Genomic DNA, 20498 nt, shown 5'->3' on the forward strand with positions numbered 1-20498 from the left:
ACTTGCTACTCAATATTACAAACAACTCAAAGGGCTCAATGGGAATATTATTGTTGCATGGAGGAAAGAAATACTTCTAAACACTTATATCAGGGATGTGATTTTTATAGGAAGCCAGTCAGCAGAAATGTGTGAACAATCAAAAAAGGCAAACCCTAATTCAAATCTTGGGTTAGCAAACATTCTATAAATATGTTATAAAATACATTACCAGGTATGGTGCTCTCAGCTCCACTTGGGTCTTTGTTAACTTCTATCTGATGGATTAATTCTGCTTTTTCTTTTTCCAGCTTACTATTAGCTAGTCTAGAACACAATGATAATGTATTAAACAAACAAACAAAAACCAGACATCACTCCACAGATTATATGGGCATTTCTTATGAACTGTGTAATGTGCTTAGCGCTTGCCGGTATTTGTAAAGGTAAACATTTATTCGTTTACTCTCACTGCTGCAATGCTACCATTCTCAAACAGAGATGACAGAATCAAAATTATTCTTGTTTTTATTAAAATCTGACCTGATGTCATCTTCAAGAGTAGTTTTCCTATTGGAGAAGACTCATGAAAGAATGCTACACAGAACCCTGAGAGTAAAGAGTTTTTTTTTCTCTCTCTCATTAACATTTAGCTCTTGGAGGCTAAGGTCTAATACATTTTATGCTATTGAGAAAGTTTAAACTGAGTTACAAACTTGACACCTATATTAGGTTCTGGTAAACCTTTTTTCAGTATTTATTATGTAAAAGATACAGTGATTGGCATCAGAAGGATAAAATAAGGCTGATAAGCCTATAAGGCAGCAACATTGAAATATCCTAGTCTCTAGATATAGCAAACCTGGTTATATTAAAAGATAATTAAAAGAAAAGAAAAAAATGTAGTCATACGAACAGATAACGTACCTAAGAACCTGAAGCTCCCGTTGAAGGCCTTGCTCTGTCTCAGCACCTTCAGGAATATGTTTGAGAATCTCAATCTTTGGGCACAATGAAAAATTAGAAGACAAAGTTTGAGATGGAAATATGAAGTTTTATAAAGATACACATTTTCAATAAAGCATGATATTAAAAGTTGGGTTTTCAAAAGCAGATATGAGCACACAGCTACAGTGTTCTATTTACTATTCATTCAACAATCACTTATGAGTAACTACTGCATGCCGGCCATTGTCCTAGGCACAGAGGGTGCAGCAGTTAAAGAAAACAGGCAAAATCCCTGCCTGCATGTTCCCATGGTCCTTACATTTTTAGTGGAGGAGGACAAACAGTGAGCATGTGATGTGCTATTATAACAGTGCCAGATGGAAGGAAGGGGTATCAAGAAAAATGACCCAGAGTAAGAGGATAGAGAGTGATGGAAGGCGGCGTAAGGTCAGGGAAGGTCTGAGGAGCCAGCATTTAAGCAGACACATGAAGTGAGGGAGTGAGCTATGAGAATATTTCGGTGAACAGTATTCTAAACAAGAGAAACAAGGGCAAGGCCTTGAAGCTAGAATGAGTTTGGTTTGTTCAAAGGACTGAAAGGTCAGTGTGGCTAGAACATTGTGAATGAGGCGGAAAGTAAAGATGAGGCTGGAGAGGAAACCAGATGCCACGCAGGTCCTCGTAGACTATGAAAAGAACTTTAGGGTTTTATTCTAGGGTAATGGGGAACCACTGGAAGATTCTAAGGATGGGACTGCTACGATTTATGCTATGCTTTAAAAGGATTACTTGGCAGCGATGTGGAGAACAGATCGGGGACAGGGAGAAGGTGAAACAAGGCAAGAGTGGACGCAGGGAGACCAGTTAGGAAATTATTGCCATAGTTCAGGCGTGAGGCAACGGCCTGCACTAGACGGGCAGTGTTGGAGATGCTGAGACGTCCTCAGATTTGGGATATATTTTCAAAATAGAGCTGCCATGATTTAATATAAAAGACGTGAGCTATGAGAGAAAGAAAGGAGTCAATGATGATCTAAAGTTTTTGGCTTGAACAAATGGGTGAACGGTGCTACCATTCACTTCGATGGGCCTTCTAGGGGAGGAAGTAGTCCAGAGTTCATTTTTATCTACACAAGACAATTGCCAGGGAGGGGCTTGAGATATAATGCATTATTTTATCATGTAAAGAGAAATTACATTACTTGCCTGTTGCTCAAGGTCTTCTGTGTATTTCTTAACCTTCTGTTCCCTCTCTGCTGCTTGTCTTACAAGCTGTTTAAGATCAGTAAGGCTTTGGGCTTTTCTGGCAATATCGGTTTCCAATTCTTTCAACTTGGTTTCATACATTCTAAAAGTATAAAGGGAAAAAAATGATGTAGACATGGGAAAAAAATGATGTAGACATGGAAAATAATTTCTCTCACCAATTTAAAAGCCAGTTCAAATCACTACACTAAAAATAAAGAAGAAAATCTTATTATATTGTTTCTTCCAGTCAAATCTTTTGCTACATATTGATTTAGCATTAGCAGGGTAAGTATCCCTAATTAAGAGACAGGCCATTTGAAATAGAAGGTTTAGGTGTTTCCTTAGGCTATAAACATGGATGGAGCCTGAATTTGACCACTGTGAAAGCTTAAAATTAAGACCTTTTTCAGTAACAAAACAAAAAAATAGAAAGTAAAATTCACCAGAATATTAAATTCTGTATTCTTGGATATTCTTAGGAATATCTTTAAAGATCGCAAATTAAAGCATTTCATACACACACACACATACAAACATACAATGCAAAGGTAGAACAAACCAAAAGGACACTGCTGGGAGAGGGAAAAGAATGTGCAAAAGCATGGGCGTCAGAAATGGCATGTGATGGGGGAGGGGAGGGATGAAGCTTATAAAAATCTGAATATACTTGTATCCTTTAAAGAAATGATCAATAGTTTAAAAAAACCCAGACTCCCAAAGAAATTTTTAAAACATTGAGCCAAATGGTTTTATAAGCACATCCTATCACCTTAAAGGGAGACAATGCTTATAATATCCAAATGTTTCCAGAGAAAAGAAAAGGAAGGAATGTTTTGGCCACAAAATCAGGTAAGGACAGTACAGGAAGGGAAATTATTATCTCAGTACATTAAAGAAGTTTTTGATAAATCTTAGAAACTTAGATTAGAAGGCAACCTCCTCCCCCTGACAAAGACTCTCGGCAAAGTGGTGTAACATCAGTAGTTCACTCCCTCACTTCCTTCAGTTCTCCACTCAAATGCACCCAATCAGAGAGGCCTTCTCTGATCACCCATCTAAAACAGCTCCTGCATCAGGGCCTGTTGCGGCTGTCAGTATGAGGCCTGATACAGAAGAGGTGTCCTTAGTTTGTTTGAGTAAATAATGGAGCAACTATAAAGATTTCAGCATGAGGAAGACAATGTGTCATGGGCCCCAAAACAGATCTTTAAACCACTTTACTGAGCTGGGTGTATAATCCCAGCTCCAGACCTTAGCAAGTTTTTTGGTGGATTTAGGGACGCTTGAGGCCAAGGACCAGAATGAACTTTCTCTCAAGTGGTTTCTACTAGGACTTATGTCTTTTTCAAAAGAGATTACAGAAGACCTACTCTATGCTCAGTTACCTGTACACTTGTCAAATTAAAAACACATAAATGATGCAAAATTCAAAATCATCTTCAGTTATGGTTAAATATCATCACCTCTCTCAAATGTTTATAAACTTTATAAACCCTTTTCATCTTAATATTTTCTGCAGCCTCAAAGTATCCTCTTTAGAAAAGGAAGGACAAGGATTATCATCTCCACAGATGAAAAAGACTTGAGCTCACAGAAAAGATGTAATTTACTTAAGGTTACAATGAGAATTAGATGTTTCTAAGCCATGGAAGCTACCTGGCTCTCTGAAGGAACCTAGGCAAAGTAGGCCTTTGAGAAATACATCTAACATAAACCAGAGTCTTGCATGTAGCAGATACTAAGTAAATATCTGCTGAATAAATATGTCTCAAAGTAACTCAAAATTCTTTCTGAATCTATATGTGATTGTAGAAGGAAATAAAGGACCAACCAAGAAATCAACTGACAGGGTTGCTGGCTGAGAATCTCTGCTGGGGTCCAAGCAGACAAAAGAAGAGACCCCTTCTCCTCCTCATACTACCACCCATATTATTTCACTTAACCATCAAGCTAGCCCTCCCACAGAATTAAGGGAGAGCTAGAGGGAGGAAGACTGGATTCTGAGTCTATCAGTATGGTATTAGGACAGGAATGAAGGATCCTTCTCCAGGACTGCCTGGCCACCCGTGCTGCCCTCTAATCTACCTGCATAAGCTTTCTCTTTTCTCCTCAGACTTGGTCGACAGGGGCAAGTGCAGAGCAGCAGGCCCAGTATGGGACTTGCTGTAGCCTTACAGTATTAAGGCTCCTGTCCTAGTTGGAGTGATGTGACTGCCATCCCATCCCTCATCAAGTCCACTCTAAACAGCAGGTAGGGTAGATGTATCCCTTGAAGACACTGAAGGGGAAGCTGGGGATGGATGGACACAAGGAACTGTATGAATACGGTACGATAAAGATGAATTTGCCTTTGAAATGGGGCCAGCAGATGTAAAGACCACAACTTCCTATGGGATGAATTTAACATGAAAGGACAGGAGCAGGATCTCATTGGTCTTTGGCTTCTATATTCCTTGAAGCAGCTATTTAAGGTTGGAAATGAGAATGACACAAGAACCACGTGAGGTGATAGTGGTAACGAACATATGAATGTTTACTTGTGAATTCTCACCACCTCTTTCACAGCCACAAAGATTAGTTTCACAGGCAGGAATCACACACACTTGTAGGAAAGGTACACAGGGTGGGAGAAAATCAAGCGTCAGAAAGACCTAAAGCTATTGCTGAATTCATCTGTTGGGGATCTCTGAAGAGCAAGTTGCCCAGAATGTAACTCCCAAATTGCAGCACAACCAGATCCACTATGCCACAGGTATACTGACAAGGGAGCTCAATGGGGCCTCGCTTATCTTGAGTTAGAAAATGAACACAACGAGGAGGGTGAATTGTAGCGGAGAAAAGCAGCATCAGGAGAAGCTGGGCACCATCAGTCCAGGCTCATGGCTGACAGCAACTTCATGGTGCCCACCCAGCTCTGACATCCTCAGCCTAGCCCCAGCTCTGCTCAGTTCCATGCCCTACCACTCAAGTTACTTAAATATTTTAAGGAAGAAAAAGATTCTTTGGCAATGCTAGGATAGAAAAAAACTGAGTATCATTTTAAACAATCAAATAAACATTTCATCTGGAAAGAACTAAGTTAATCAAAATAGTGTCATTTTTTTTTAAAACAATGCTGGCAAAATTTATAACTAATTAAGCTTTGTGTAACTTTTAAACTATTTGCTCCTACCTTGTAACAACAATTGATTTCCAGCTCTTGCTGTCAGCACCTTCCAGTTGTGGACCTCTACTTTCTGCAAACTGTAATCTCTTACCAGTCTCTTCTAGTTGAACTGTCATCTTCTCATTTAATATCTCTAAATTATTCTTAGCTATCCGCAATTTCTCTGCAGCTTCAGTTTCCTATCATTAAAAGCTAATTAGTATATTATGACAAAGCATAACACTATTCTCACAGATGCAACATATTTAAAATTACCACTACAGATTGGAAAACAAAAATAACTAGAGTTCTTTCTAAATGCTGATTAAAATTCCAATAAAAATCCAATGTTTCCTGTACTCTAAAATAGCAATATGATCATAATAATTAGAACACCAGATCACATAAATGAGGTTAGAAAAATCCACTTACAGGTACTTTACTCTAGTGCTTACTTTACATTTGTCATTTTGTTTTGTTTTGTTACTTCAAATTTGTTATCTTTGTTTGTACTCTTTTTAGAATAATGAGATAGTTTATGTATTTATACATTTAAGGGTGTTTTGTTTTGACTCCCTAATACTTATGAGACCTAGCTATAAGCATAAATTCTAAGTACCATAGATTATCTCCACTATTACACATCCACATTCAAAGCACAGCATTACTCTGACCTCACAATATATTCAGATACTATTGTAACTAGTTTAAAAATATCAATTTCAATTTACTCACTGGATCATTCATAAAAATAACAATACCTATGTGTATGGGGCAAGGAATATATTTTGCCACTCAAATGGAAATTTTACTTTTTGTTTAACAGCTTCATTTACTGCTTATCATACATCATGCATTGTTCTAAGTCATATGCACAAATATTACCTCACTTAAACTCCACAGCATCCCTGCGAAGTAGATGTACTTATTATTCCCATTGGTATAGAAGAGGAAATTGAAGGATAGAGAGGAGTTAGTAGCTTGTGCTAGTTCCCACAGCTAATAAGTAACAGAGCTAGGATTTGAATCCCAGCCATGGAGCTTCTACGTTATACTGCCCCTTTATTAATTTTTCTTTTTCAATGTTCTTCATGGTGAAAGGATCACATGCATAAAAACACAATTCCTAAATCTCTTAATATCTACTTTGAATAGATACCCTCATCCGGTTTTTCCAAGATGTATTAATTAACATGCAGAATAATTATAATCAGTCATCGAAGTCATACTTTTTTAAGTTCTTTACGAAGCCTTTCATTTTCAGCAACAATTTTCTCTGTGCCTTTGGTCTTGGATTCATAGCGCATGCTCAACTGACGTCCAAGATGAACTTTAAGTTTTTCTAATTCAGCCTAGTAATAAAAAATACTATACATTATCAAAGCAAGGAAATAAAATAAAAGATGATCTTGTAAACTCATAAAACTTAATTCAAAGTAGTTTTAGAGACCATATTTGATATGATCAGAATTAAAGCCTTCTCTTTAATACTGGTCATAGAACAGAGGTTTCCAATTTTGGCTACACATTAGAATGAGATGATGGCTTAAAAAAAAAATCACAATAGCTATGGTAGGATCCACCCAAAATAACCTAATCTATTTCAGAAGTGTGGGCTTAGGCATCTGTATTTTTGAAAATAGAGACAGTTAATTATTTTATGCTGCCAGAGTAAGAACCATTGGTCTTGGAATTATAAGATGATCAAGTGCAGCCGCTCTTAACTCTTCCCCTTGTCTCCAAGTTCTTTCTATTTGTGTAAAATATCTACTGCATTCATTAAAGCCATTTTATTTATATAGTAGCACTATATTTAAAATTTTCCTAAAAAAATTAATAAAAATTCTAATATTAAACCATTCCATACAAATAATCATATTAAAAAAATTACCTTCAACTTTTCATTTTCCAGCTCAATATTAGCCATTTTTTCACTGGTCAGGATTCCTGATGCTTTTTTCAACTGTTCATTTTCCCTTTGGACTTTTTCAACTACTTTTTTCATTAAACCAATGGTTTTTTCTAGTTCTGGGATTGTCTTTCCACTTCTACCGGACTACAAAAGAATATGTTAGCTTTTTATTTAATCAAATATTTTAGAGAGTATAATATAAGTACCAATAACATAACAGGCTCATTATTATACTCACTGCTGATTCCTAATATTTGAAGCCAAAGCTTGTATTAATTCAATTCATCATGACAATAACCCTATGAGATAGGAATTATAATTCTCACTTTACATACAGGAAAATCAAGACTCAGAGAATGTGATATTCTTAAAGTCATGCAGCTAATAAGTAACAGCTTAGTCTAGCCTTGATGTCTGTTCCAAATGATTAAATCTAAGAACCTAAACATTTTATTTAGCTAATGTTCTTTCCAGCATACCAGAGTTTTCTTTATATGGAATAAAACCACAAAGGAAAAATTGTGTCTTTAAAGAACTCATGAGTTAACAAATTCAAACTACAACATAACAGAGACAATCTTCTCTAAGAATACCCACTGATTAGAAATTCAGTTTCTGTCAAATATAAATAGGAGAGACATCTGAAATAAAAAACCTGGTGAACCGTTATCAAAAGAGATGGGTCACAAACTAATAAGTTTACCTGCTTACAATTTAAAATAAAAAGTTTTTTAACAGTTGAGTAAAATAATCTATTTTTTGCACTTTAGTCAGTATTCACATTGTACAATGAATAAACCTAAAATATAAGCTTTTACATAATTTTAATATATACTATCCTAATTAACTTCGATAGAAAAGGCCAAATTAACATAAAGATTTTTATTTATGAAATAAATGGCGACTGTCAGCAAGATATTTGTTCTAAATACTTTTCTAATAATACTCTTCATATTTTCACCAAATCATCATATATTTAGTATTATTATTTGAATAAGTTTTTATATTATGATTGTTTCCATTTGTGCTATTTGCTAACATGAGATCAACAAGGGCTTAAATCTTTGACCTTGGCCTCGTAAGCAATTATTCATTGTAAAACGTGAATAAAAAATAACATGCGGGGGCCAGCCTGGTGGTGAAGCAATTAAGTTTGCACGTTCCACTTTGGCAGCCCAGGGTTTGTCGATTTGGATCCTGGGCACGGACCTACGCACCACTTGTCAAGCTACGCTGTGGCAACCATCCCACGTGTGAAAAAGTAGAGGAAGATGGGCACTGATGTTAGCTCAGCACCAGTCTTCCTCAGCAAAAAGAGAATTGGTAGCAGATCTTAGCTCAGGGCTAATCTTCCTCAAAAAAAAAAAAAGTAAAATAAGGGAAGAAAAATGCGAGAATATAAAAACAAAAAACCAGGAAAAATATTTACAGAGCATTGTACTAAGTTGCCAGGGATATTATAAAAAATAGTTACAAAATGTTAGAATTGAACCAACGAGTTCGAACCAAGGAGTTCGCAGTTACCTCAATGAACAGAAGGAAGATTCGTGGAAGTTAAATGTTTTCAAGGTGTGGAAGGCTATGCAACGAAAAAGGGATGTGGAATCCAAGTGAAATAAAAAGCATGTAAGGTGTGACAGATGATAAAGTACATTAACTTGAAATACAAGGAAAGGTTAATGAGGTTTTCCATTGCAGATGCAGCAGAATAAAAACTGGAACCAGAAACACTAGTCGAGGCATATCACAATTTTATGACACATCCAAACTTTTTTTTCTTTTCCAGCTTATCGCTTCTGAAACCAAACAAACGTACGGCGTATTCTCACATACTCACCCCTCTAACATGGCCAAGTTTCCGCTCAACTTCTGCTTTTTCTTTCTTAAGGAATTCACACATTTCCTTCAAATCTCCTACTTGATTCTAAAAGATTACAGTAAACATGTAACAGTTTAACGGAGCTATAACCATGGGAGAGGAAAGGCAAACGATTCATCTGAACCATCAACCTCTTCAACTGCAGAGCCCAGCTGAACAAGCGGGTCTCTACAGCAACACGGGGATTCTGAACAAAGACATATGTCGAATCCAAGTGTATTAATACAAGAGCATTTTGTCCATGAATTTCAAGAAATATTTTCCACATTATTGCCTTAGCATACACTATAAATGTGAATTTAGAACTCTGATTTTAACTGTCCCCAAAATTACATACATAGATCCTTACCCACACAGTACAGACAAGCAGCTAATTAAACTTCTAACACTGGTTTCAACAGTGTAAAACCAAAAATGACAAGCAGGATACAGCTTAATTATATGATTACCAGTGGAATTAACAGATTGCTAATATTCTAGGTTAGAAAACAGAATTGAAACAATTAGCCAGCCAAGAGACAAAAAAAATTCCCATAAATAGGATAAGATTTGGAAAACCAAAGATAAACTTTTTATAAACATCAAAATAAAATGAAATTTCTAAGAGACAATTAATCTAATATTTTTTTAATTTAAAGACTTTATTCTTTTAGAGATATCCTAATATTTTAAAGTGTAACAACTGTTAACGAAATACACCAATCATCTTCTTGCCTCGGGACATTTGAACTCGCTATTTCTGTTGTCTGGAACTTTTTCCAGTGTCTCTATGACTCACTTCCTTACCTGTCCCCTAGCTCTCTGCTAAAATGTCATTTTATTAAGAAAGCCTTTCCTTACTATCATATTTTAAACAGCAATTCCCCACAGCCCAATGCAAAATACACATACACACCCTACACATCAACCATGCTTTTTCTCCTTCACACTTACCATCAGCTGACACACTATATACTGATTTGTTTATTATCTGCCTTCCCCACTAGAAGGTAAGTTCTACAAGTGCAAGAACATTTTTGATTGCTGATTCTCAGCACCGAGAAGAGTGGCTGACACAATGTAGGCCCTCAACAAGTAACTGTTAAATGGACAAACGAAGAAAGTATAACACTACCATGATAGTCTATGAATATGAGTTTTGACTTCTTCATAAGCTAATATGATATATATAATCAAGTAGGAAGAAAAAAGTCTTCAGGTATTAGATTTCTTAACTACAACAAACAATGTCAAATTTACCTTTAATCTTGGCAAATCCTTATTTGCTTGTTCAAGTTGAAATTTTAGTTCAATATTTTCAGATGACAACTTCAAGTTTTCCCTCTGAAGCTCCTGTTCTCTTTTACAATGATCATCTGACTCTGTTCCTGAAGTCTTCAGGAAAATGAAGTTAGGAATATTTTTAAGGTTTAATAAATAGAACCTGCATAAGAGATACTAGATAAGAAAATACTACGCTAAAAGGGAACATTTTTCCTCAATGGAACATGAGAAAATGGGAGAGCTCTAGAGAAAACAATCAACCAACCAAAAATAAATAACTGAGAACATAAAACTTGCAGGAGAAAAGGTAATGTAATTTGTTTTAATATAGGAAGCAAAGTCAAGTATGACTTAATAATGTCCATGCATATAATGCTTCCACATACACTCTTCTAATGATTAAACTAATTTACAGTGTTTTTTCCAGTCCAAAAATAAAACAGAACTATCACCCAACTGTTCCAGATAGTATTGTGCCCCAGTACCCCACCTCATTCCCGCCCCGCTCAAATTCACATGTTGAAGTCCTAACTCCCAGGATCTCAGAAGGACCTTATTTAGAAATAGGGCCTTTTCAGAGATAACCAAGTTAAAATAAGGTCATTAGGATGGGCCCTAATCCAATCACTGGTCTTCTTACACAACAGAAAACTTTGGACACAGAGACATGTACAGAAGGAAGACAACGTAAAGACACAGGGAGAAAAGGGCCATCTACAAGCCAAGGAGAGAGGCCTGGAACAGAGCCTCCCCTCATAGCGTAAAGACAGAGTCAACCCTGCTGATACCTTGATTGGACTTCTGGCTTCCAAAACTATGAGAAGAGACTTCTGTTGTTTAAGCCATCAAACCCGTGGTGCTGTGTTACAGGAGCCCTAGCAGACTAACACACAAGCCTACAAAACAGGTGCTTCCATGCCTTCCTCCTGCCAAAAGCTTTCCTCATTCTTTGAGCAAAAGTAACCACTCCCTCCTCTGAAATCCAGTAACAACAGATTTGAATTTCTCTTGGCATGAATCCACTTTGGGTTACTATTTCCCTTCATTTTTATTTCTCATTCTAAACTATAGGTTATTTGAAAGAGAAATCTGTGCTTGATTACTTTTTCTGTAGAGTGGGTAGAATACCACATACCTCATAAGATTGTTAGAGCATCATGTGAAATAACTTTGTGAGGGCACTCAGCACACCTTTAGTTTTTTCTCCCCCATCCCCTTCTCTCTCTGCTGACTTGAAGGACTATCAAGTAAATAACTCCACAAATTACAATTGTTAAAGTATAATATTATAGAAATGCAATTACTATACATGGCTCTATAACACTGTTTTAATTAGCAGTAGGTTAAATACTTTACATTCTGAAATATTCACCCTTAGGTGAAAAAAAGAGTTAAAAAAAATAATGCTTTCTTACGTAAAATGAAGTAAAAGTAAAGAAATCAGAAAATAGGATACAAAAAAGTAAAGAAATTCTGGACTGACATTTGATTCTAACCTGAGGGCATGTAACAGAACAGTGGCAGAAACATTCCATGTCCACGTGATTTCTATTTGTTTGAGGAAATGCATGTGCATATGAACATATATAGTGGCACACATTTGTTGATGTCTGTAAACTAGGAATATGTCCTTAATTATTCTCTGTCAACATAACCCAAGTACACATTCTGATTCTATTACTATTAGGTTAACTAGGCAAATTAGGCCACTGGCAAGGTCCCTAGGTTTTGCATCTTACAAACGAAGGCAGGAGACAGGATAATTTTTAAGTTCTCTCCAGACATGGAAATCTGTAATTCCCTGTCCCTGAGCTCTTCTGTCTCCCTCACTTTGTCTCTTCTGTCTGTGACAGCTATTTGATTTTAACAAATGATAACCACCTATGAGTACCACTGAATGACAGATATAAAATACATTAAATATCACTTACAGAAGACCATAATTCTCCCTGATGACTGCATATGAATACATTTTTTTAACACAGTTCCCCTCACTAAAATACAGATACAATTATTTATGTAACTGAGTGTGGATCATTTTTTCCTCTTATTCTCAGAAAACAAAACTAAAAGCATTAGTTGAAATTGTCCAAATTTCTGGAAACTAAATTCTAATGAAACTATTCTATGAGAGTAATATAAATAAAATTCTTGTACATAATGAATTTTAGGAGATTTGAAAATTGTTTTACAGAAGAGGAGTCCTGTTAAAAGGTATACACTGCTAGAAATCAAATTCTCAGTGGATGGGAGTTAAACTTAGGGGGACTGGAATATCTGAGGTGGAAAGGATAAAGAAAAAAAGATAAATACTATTTTGATTTCAACCAGCAACAACCTTTTCATATTCTGTACTGCACATAAACCGACCAAAAGTATTGTATACATAGGAAGGTCACAAACGGTAGAGCAGACGTGCATTTAAACCCTGGCTCTGCATCTTCTTGATCACTAGAGATGTTACTTATTCTTCAAGCTTCCCAAGTAAAATAGGAATGATATTCTGCAAAGTACTGTGAAAATTATACCTAAGCACAGAGCCTAACATATTAGGCAGCAATACATGTAAGCTCCCTTTTCTCATCGTAAAGTAGTATCTGTTACAATACATGACAAAAGACCACCAAAGGAAGTTGCTATGCATGTTAGAATGTCACATAGCATCATAACAATTTTTACCGATGTATTCATTGTAGTGAAATTTTACTTGTAGTAAGATTTTACAGCATGCCGAATTAGAAATTTCTAAGGCAAAACAAGCATCTCTAAAGTGCCTTATTTTTGTTATTGTATTATCTAATCTATTACTTTTTAAGTGAGCACCAATGGTAAAAGGTGAGTAGTAAACTGAATAGGAAATGCTTAACCACTAACCTTTTGAAGGAACTAGTCAGATGTTAGAGTTTCAGGAGAAGTTTATTAATAGTTAATATTTTTTACAAATCCTATACAATTTTTTTTCCATTTGCACCATATATGTATACTACTTGCTATAAGAAAACTCAGCTACAAAGAAACAGACTGCCATGTCCTCAAACCTGGGACACTTCATTTCTTCACTGGCCTGGTGCGTCAGTTTCAGAGTTCACCTGTGCATCCTCCTCAGCACACTGAGTCAGTGCAGCAGCAACGGCGGCAGAATCACGGTCCTCCCCGGTAGACTCTTCTGGATCCATGTGGCTGTTGTGACTCACATCTTCAGCTATGTTTCCCTTTCCTTTCTCATTCTCGCCTAGCTCATTCTCTTCCTTATTTTTATGTTCCTGTTTATCATTTTCACAACAGTCTTGATAAATTTTCTCAATTTCAGGATCTGGTTCATTTTCAAAATTGGAGTTAAACTCTGCCAAAGTACCATTATTTGACCTAAATGGACTTGATTCATCGATTGGTCTTACCTCAGATTTATTTAACTCAGTAAAATCCACAATATCTTCTGCTTTGTGTTTTTCTTCATTATTGTAACACTGCAGAATATTTCTAGGTACCTGATGATATAAGTTGTCACTGGCATCTATTCCCTTCCCATTTTTAATTCTGAGCACTGTTATGGGTTTTTTTTTGTTCCTGTGTAAAGTGTTCTTTTTGTGAAAGATATTATGCCTGTATTTATTAACATTGGTAGCAAGGGTAGAAAGCGTAGTTGTGTCACATAACAGGTTCTGCTTGAAGCAGAAGAAAGAGAAGAAACATGAAAATAAGAAAAGGAAAAAAACATATATACACTGTTTTAAAACAAGATACAACAAACAATTCTACACTAATGATTCTTTATAAAGAAAATGCAGAAACACATTACACACATTTGAATGGAAGTAAAGTTATAATATATTTCCCTACTTTACCTAATTGTATAGAAGTTCTTGCCACAGAAAAACTCATGATAACTACATTTAAAACCTCCATAAATCATTTATAATGAAGTTTTACACAAAGTATAAGAATCTTAGGTTTATTTGTTATTATGCAAGAAGGAGCAAAGAAGTTAACAGACATCACTACCTAGTAAAACAGAAGTGGACTTCACTACATTAATATTAATGAGATGGACCTACTGTTTTGAGCCAGACAAAGGTGGACGTTGACTTCACTTTTAAAATTTAAAATAGAAAAACAAAAAGATGTACTTACTGAAGGCCCAGAATACGCATCCTTTGAAAACTGTTTTTCTAAAGTGTGAAGTTTTTCTTGGAGGTATTTATTTTGTAAACGTAAATCTTCTATAACAGAATCTCGAGGAAGAGCTTGATGGGTCCTACGAACAAGAACCACAGACTCTTTGCTATTCAAACTTCTACTTTTCACTGTTTTACTATTAAAATACAGGAATGAAAATATGTATTTATGAACACCACATTTATTTTAAATTCTACAAAACTTGCAAACTTCACAAAGAATAAATCAGAACATGAGCATACAATGATCCTCTACACAGGATTCACTTCAGGGCTCCTTTAAATGATGAGTTAGAAAGTGTATTTTGATTTGCAGAAATATATTAACATTTTTAAAGACCATGCATCTATTTATATGGATTGCACAAGATAGCGGAATTAAAATGCCCACTATTTTTAAAAATTACATAATAATTTCATACCATCCATGTGCTTGTCAAGAAGCTCAAGGATTTAAAAAGGCTCTTAGTGGTGCCAATAATCTGTTACTTCAAGTCTACATTTGTCCCCGTGGGCTCCAAGGCCCTGCGTAATCTGGCACGACCACACCTATTCAAACTAATCGTCCAGGAGTCTATCTTTACTTAGGCAAATAAATCCACCCTGAGCCACACGTGAAAGATTCACTCCTGCCACTACGCCTCTGCTAGGGTTCTGCTTTCTTGGAATGTCCTTCCCCCCTTTAACATCTAGATCTGATTCATAAAATTCACAATTCACACTTGAACTGAGATAGAAGACAAGTTCACCCTCTTTTATAGTCTTCTTCAATTACTTCAGCCTACACAGATTAACATTATTAGGGGAAAAAAGAGGAATTAAAAAAATATTAGAAGTTTCCAAAACTAAAATATTTTGATCCTTGTGAAAACTGCAAAGGAGAATAAAAGGGTTTAGTTTTGTTGTGAACATATGTTTGGACCAAGAAAAACAAGAAAGGGAAGGAACCACTGTTGGGACCAGACAGTAACTATAAATAGATGTCAAAAGAAAGAAGAATTCTTTCATCCATTTTTTCTTCTTCATCATGGAAAATTCTGAAGGAATAAAGAAAGAGCGACTTAGAAGGAAAGGATATGGAATGAAGGTTAGATGCTCATGAGTGTTCCTTTTTTGTGTGTCAGGAAGATTGGCCCTGAGCTAACATCTGTTGCCAATCTTCCTCTTTTTGCTTGAGGAAGATTGTCACCAAGCTAACATCTGTGCTAATCTTCCTCCATTTTGTATGTGGGATGCTGCCACAGCATGGCTTGACAAGCAGTGCTAGGTCAGTGTGTGGGATCCAAACCTACAAACCCCAGGCTGCCAAAGTGGAGCGCATGGACTTAACCACTACACCACAGGCTGGCCCCAATGAGTGTTCCTTTAAAAGAGTTCAATTTCATATGTTCCCATTACATTCATACTGACACAACCATAGACATTAATAAAGAAGAACTAGTGGTAATTTTTGAAGACTAATAGAAAGAAAAAGTATCATAAATTTAAGAATAAATTTAAGGATTGTCATATCCAAATATTACAGGTAGGTACCAGACTTTGACAATGATTATTAACATGATTACAGATCGTTTGTAAGCACTTAGAAGAGGAAGTAATAAATTAAGCAAAACTAATCTAAATTCATCTTGGAAGAAATGAGTGAAACAGAAAACTATAAATAGTTTTAATTGTTACTGTTATGACATGATTTTATTTTGCTTAGTATGACCATGACTATATCAGAAGACAGAGCTTGGAAGGAGACAGTAAAACAATAACGTCTCAGAGGCTCTGCTAAAGAAATGACATGAGAGTTCTGATTCTAGGTAAAATGGAGTAGACACATCCAATCTTGTCTCTCCTAAACGCAAGGAGCAGCTCCTTGAGGACTTTGAAAAGTACATATTTTAAACATTGGGACAGAATACCAGAATCTGAAGTATCAGCAAACAGGTGGTGAACTGAGCTTTTCTTTTCCTCTGGTGTTTCTTGGCTTGAACACAACATTGCTTGAAACATGAAGGTGAGTGTTCATACTGATGGAGAGCTCCGGGGAAGCCTTAAAGTTCTAGCTCGAGTAAGGACAAGGGAACTTACAATACTCACAGAGAATGCAAAAATCCCTCACTACTTTTTTATTCTGTCTGTTCTCTCATGCCCCAACCTTCAAGCAATCCCATGGCAGTGGTGGCAGAGGCTGCCATGGGAGCCCACAGGAGCCAAAATTTTTAGGGAGGAAAATCTCCAATTGGTAGAGCTGTGAGTGGTAAAGGGGTAGGGCGAAAGCAGTCCCCCCCTCGACCCCCTTTCTGCCCTCCTGTTGCTTGCTTAGTTGCAGATGTGTGCACAGTTGCTAAAGTGCACAGTCTAAGAGGGTAACTAAAGCCCCAGATTTGTTCTAAGTTCTGAAAAGAGGAGCCCCAGGGAAACAGAAAGTATCAGGGAGATCAGAGAAAGGGGAGAGCTCAAGAAAGAGACCCTATAAAGTTGTTTATGAACTTCTGGGCTCACCCCTCAGCTGTGCATGTAATAGAATTGATCCTAATCAAAATACCAAAGACTCTGAGAACTGAACTAACAGACAGAAGACAGCCCATGTACAAATTGTCAACTGGGAGGTACTCAGGCGGGACAGATCTGAACAGCATTGTAACGGCTTTGAAAACAAAACTGATATAGGAACCACAGCCCACAGAAAGGAGGTTGGTCTACAAATACAATATATAACTATGTACTAGGGGGCTGTGGGAAGAAGAAGAAGAAAAGAAAAAAAAAAAAGAAAGAAAGAAGGTTGGAACTTGAGGTTGGAACCTGCGAAAACAAACATATCTACGTTTTCCATAGAATTTAACCAAGATCCAGAGTCTCACAAATAATATTCAAAAGTTCACGAACACAATCCATATGATGTGGCATACAAAGAACCAGGAATATCTCAACTCACAAGGGAAAAGATAATCAAGAGAACCCAAGATTAAAATAACAAACATTGGTTGTATCAGTTTCTTTGGGCCAATCAGTTTTCCTTTATTATAATGGACAGCACATTTCCATGTAATAGCTTACCTCATATATGATATGTCATTTTCTAAGTCAAGATTTCTCTTTTTTAATTCTTCCAACTCTTTTTCTGACTCCAAAGCTTGCACTCCCATAACTTGATCAACAGTCATGCCAGTTGCTTTTAGTTTCCTCTGCAAAGTAAGTTTCTCTTTATCAGCTCTGTGGGATTTAATATAAAATCATGAAAATATAACATTCACTGTTTGGCTTGTTCAATTTATTAAACTGCAGCTTACTCACTACAAGACCAATATACAAAAACTGGATCATTCTGTATTTGCTATGAGGTAACACTTCAAAATTATAGAACATTCCATTTATAAATTATTAAAATATATTTAAACAAATCTTAAAAAATGAATCATAAATAATAAATGATAAAACTAGAAAATTTCTCATATTATCAAGTACAATAAAACTATACAAGTTACAGGTCAATTAAAGACTTTAAACATTAATTAGGTTTACATTAAATTTAAACTCACTTGGCAAAAAGATCCTTCAAAGTATTCAACTGCTTTGTTAGAATATAGACTTCTCCCTCTTTCTCTTTTAACTTGTTTCGCATTCCCTCTATTTTGGTTTGCCATTTTTTACCCTCTTCCCACCTAATTAATTCTTCTCTAGTACTCTGTAAAACAGTAACAAATGAGGAAGAAAATTATCAATATTATTTTTAATTTTTTTTTTTGAGATTCAGCAATTACAATTTACTAGAACAATGGTAAACCAATACTTCCTAGAGAATATGTAAATAGGTTCATTTTGCTATCTAACTTCTAGAATCTTTAGGCATGCCTAGCTATTAGCAAAAATGCCCTTCAGTGTAAGCATTCTGTATTCTATACCTCGACAAATGAAATTCTGGGGAATAGTTGAGACTAATGCCAACACCCATATGGTGTCTTAAAATGAAGATTCAAATACAGATGATCATGACTACAGCTAAGCTTCTAACAAAGACTCTACATGCATAAATGACCAACCCAATTTTGTCACCCCATAGCAATCTCCTAGCATTAGAGCTCATTCAAATCTTCAACGCACATTACTTCTCTTGTTCAACAGACACTTCTGTAGTGCTAACCATGTGCAGGTACTACTCTAGGCAATAGGACTAAAAGCAACAAATAAACCAGACAAAATGCCCTATCTTCATGGATATTACAGTCTAGTTTATGTTGATTCGTTGGATGAATTAGGGAAAGGGAGCAAAATATAGACAAAAAACAAGAATGAAAGTATTTTGTAGTAAGTTAGTTGGTGAAAAGTGCTAAAAAGAAGGGCGGGGTCAGGGAAGAGAATTAGGATATTTCAGGGGTAGGTGTCATGTTTTGTTATAATTGAGATAAAATGTCCAAGGAAAGTCTACGTAATGCAGAACAGTCTCTTGTACTGAACAACTTTCAAATGTCCTACCGGACATTCATATAGTTAAAAACTGTTAATGACTGTCTAAGCTAAGAACATATTTCCATTCCACCAAGCAATTTCTTAATGGTTTTACTATATACTGAATTTTCCAGGAAAACAACGGCCTTATAAAAGGAAAGGCTGTAGACATCATTTTGCTGAAAACTGTACCAATAATTGTTTATCATCCTGGAAATCAAATCATAAACGCAAAGCCATTGTGACATGTGAGTTGCCAAAACGTTACATTTGTACCAGTCTGCATTTGTAGTTCTGAATTCACATTAATGCTACCTAAAGGTGCAAGCAACATGACTACTTCATTATGTTTTCTAGTGCAGTCACACCAGAACATCCACATGTTGAAATATGAAAAATATATATTTATTACTTTTATAAATTATTTTCCTTTTATGTTTCTCCTTTATGTTTCATTTAGGACATTTATAATGATACTTTTGAAATATTTACGTAGGTATTTTACATTAACCATGAATTTCACTTGGAATAGTAAATCGGGCATTATGAAACTGTATTTACTATAGAAGGGAAGTTTGGGGCTGAAAGAGTTAACCATAGTTTAAAATTAAATGCCCAGTTTCAAGTCAAATGCCCAACTAAGATAAGTTGCCCTATCAAAACTTTCTTCTCTGATACTGGCTAATTTTTTACCTTATTTATTTAGTTCAGCTAATAAGTATCCTTAAAAAAATGTAAAAGCTTTAGTAAGTGTTTGATAGCTATTAACTTTTTTTTCTGAAATGTATACAAGTAATTTTGTGTAATTCCAGAAATGTAAATGTTAGTTGGCAGCATAAGGTGTGTAAGCAAATAATTCTGCAGCACCGAGTGCTTTGTGGGGATTAGACAATTCTATCCCATCTGACATCATCCTCTGAAGTAAGAGTGAGGGAAGCAAGGCTGAAATAATTTAAAAATGAACAGAAAAATAACAAAGGCAACGTCACCAAGGGTCTGCTCTAGACTCGGGGAGAGAAGGGGCGAAGAGAGGATGGGAAGAGAAGTTCTCTTTTCATATTTTCTGTACTAATAAACCTCTTATGCATAGATTTCAGAATAACATTATTGAATTTTAAAATTTTCATTCTTTCAACAAATACTGAGGATCTACTATGTGCCAGGGAGTGTTCTAGGGGCTGCAGATACAACAATAAACAAAACAGGCAAAGTTCCTGCCATTAAAGCTTACAGTCCAAAAGATGAACACACAGACAAGGAAATCTCTAGTACGCCAGAGAGTAATAAATGCTCTGGAGAAAAGCAGCAGCATAAGAAACACAGGAATGCAAGGCATGGTGGTAGGTTTTATTATATAGATAGGCTAAAAACATTGTCTATAGAGAAAAAGGTGTTGAAATTTCACTTATGAAAGCATTCTCTGAGCAAAAAAAAAATTCACAAATTAGAAATGCCCAGCACCATGTAATCTGAAAGAATGTTCTCACTAGATTCCTGAATATAGATTTACTT

The 20498-nt window shown here is 35.8% G+C and overlaps 1 protein-coding gene across 24 annotated transcripts in view; it reads right to left on the reverse strand.

Annotated features, from left to right (window-relative positions):
- The window catches only part of CEP290 (centrosomal protein 290), an 87221-nt gene that overhangs the window by 4069 nt on the left and 62654 nt on the right, over nucleotides 1-20498 (reverse strand). For 20 of the 24 annotated variants that reach the window (NM_001308368.1, XM_070253582.1, XM_070253580.1 and 17 more), the window contains 11 exons: nucleotides 18080-18225; nucleotides 17598-17753; nucleotides 14506-14629; nucleotides 10351-10485; nucleotides 9070-9156; nucleotides 7212-7376; nucleotides 6550-6672; nucleotides 5348-5520; nucleotides 2134-2275; nucleotides 907-980; nucleotides 212-306 (listed from right to left, as the gene is read on the reverse strand). In NM_001308368.1, coding sequence (NP_001295297.1) covers nucleotides 212-306; nucleotides 907-980; nucleotides 2134-2275; nucleotides 5348-5520; nucleotides 6550-6672; nucleotides 7212-7376; nucleotides 9070-9156; nucleotides 10351-10485; nucleotides 14506-14629; nucleotides 17598-17753; nucleotides 18080-18225 — 1420 coding nt within the window. Of the gene's footprint in view, nucleotides 1-211; nucleotides 307-906; nucleotides 981-2133; nucleotides 2276-5347; nucleotides 5521-6549; nucleotides 6673-7211; nucleotides 7377-9069; nucleotides 9157-10350; nucleotides 10535-11425; nucleotides 14040-14505; nucleotides 14630-17597; nucleotides 17754-18079; nucleotides 18226-20498 lie in introns of those variants that run through there. The other 4 variants (XR_011433434.1, XM_070253587.1, XM_070253578.1 and 1 more) reach the window with 4 other exon arrangements.

This window comes from Equus caballus, chromosome 28 (genome assembly GCF_041296265.1).
Source record: "Equus caballus isolate H_3958 breed thoroughbred chromosome 28, TB-T2T, whole genome shotgun sequence".
Classification (NCBI taxonomy): Eukaryota; Metazoa; Chordata; class Mammalia; order Perissodactyla; family Equidae; genus Equus; species Equus caballus.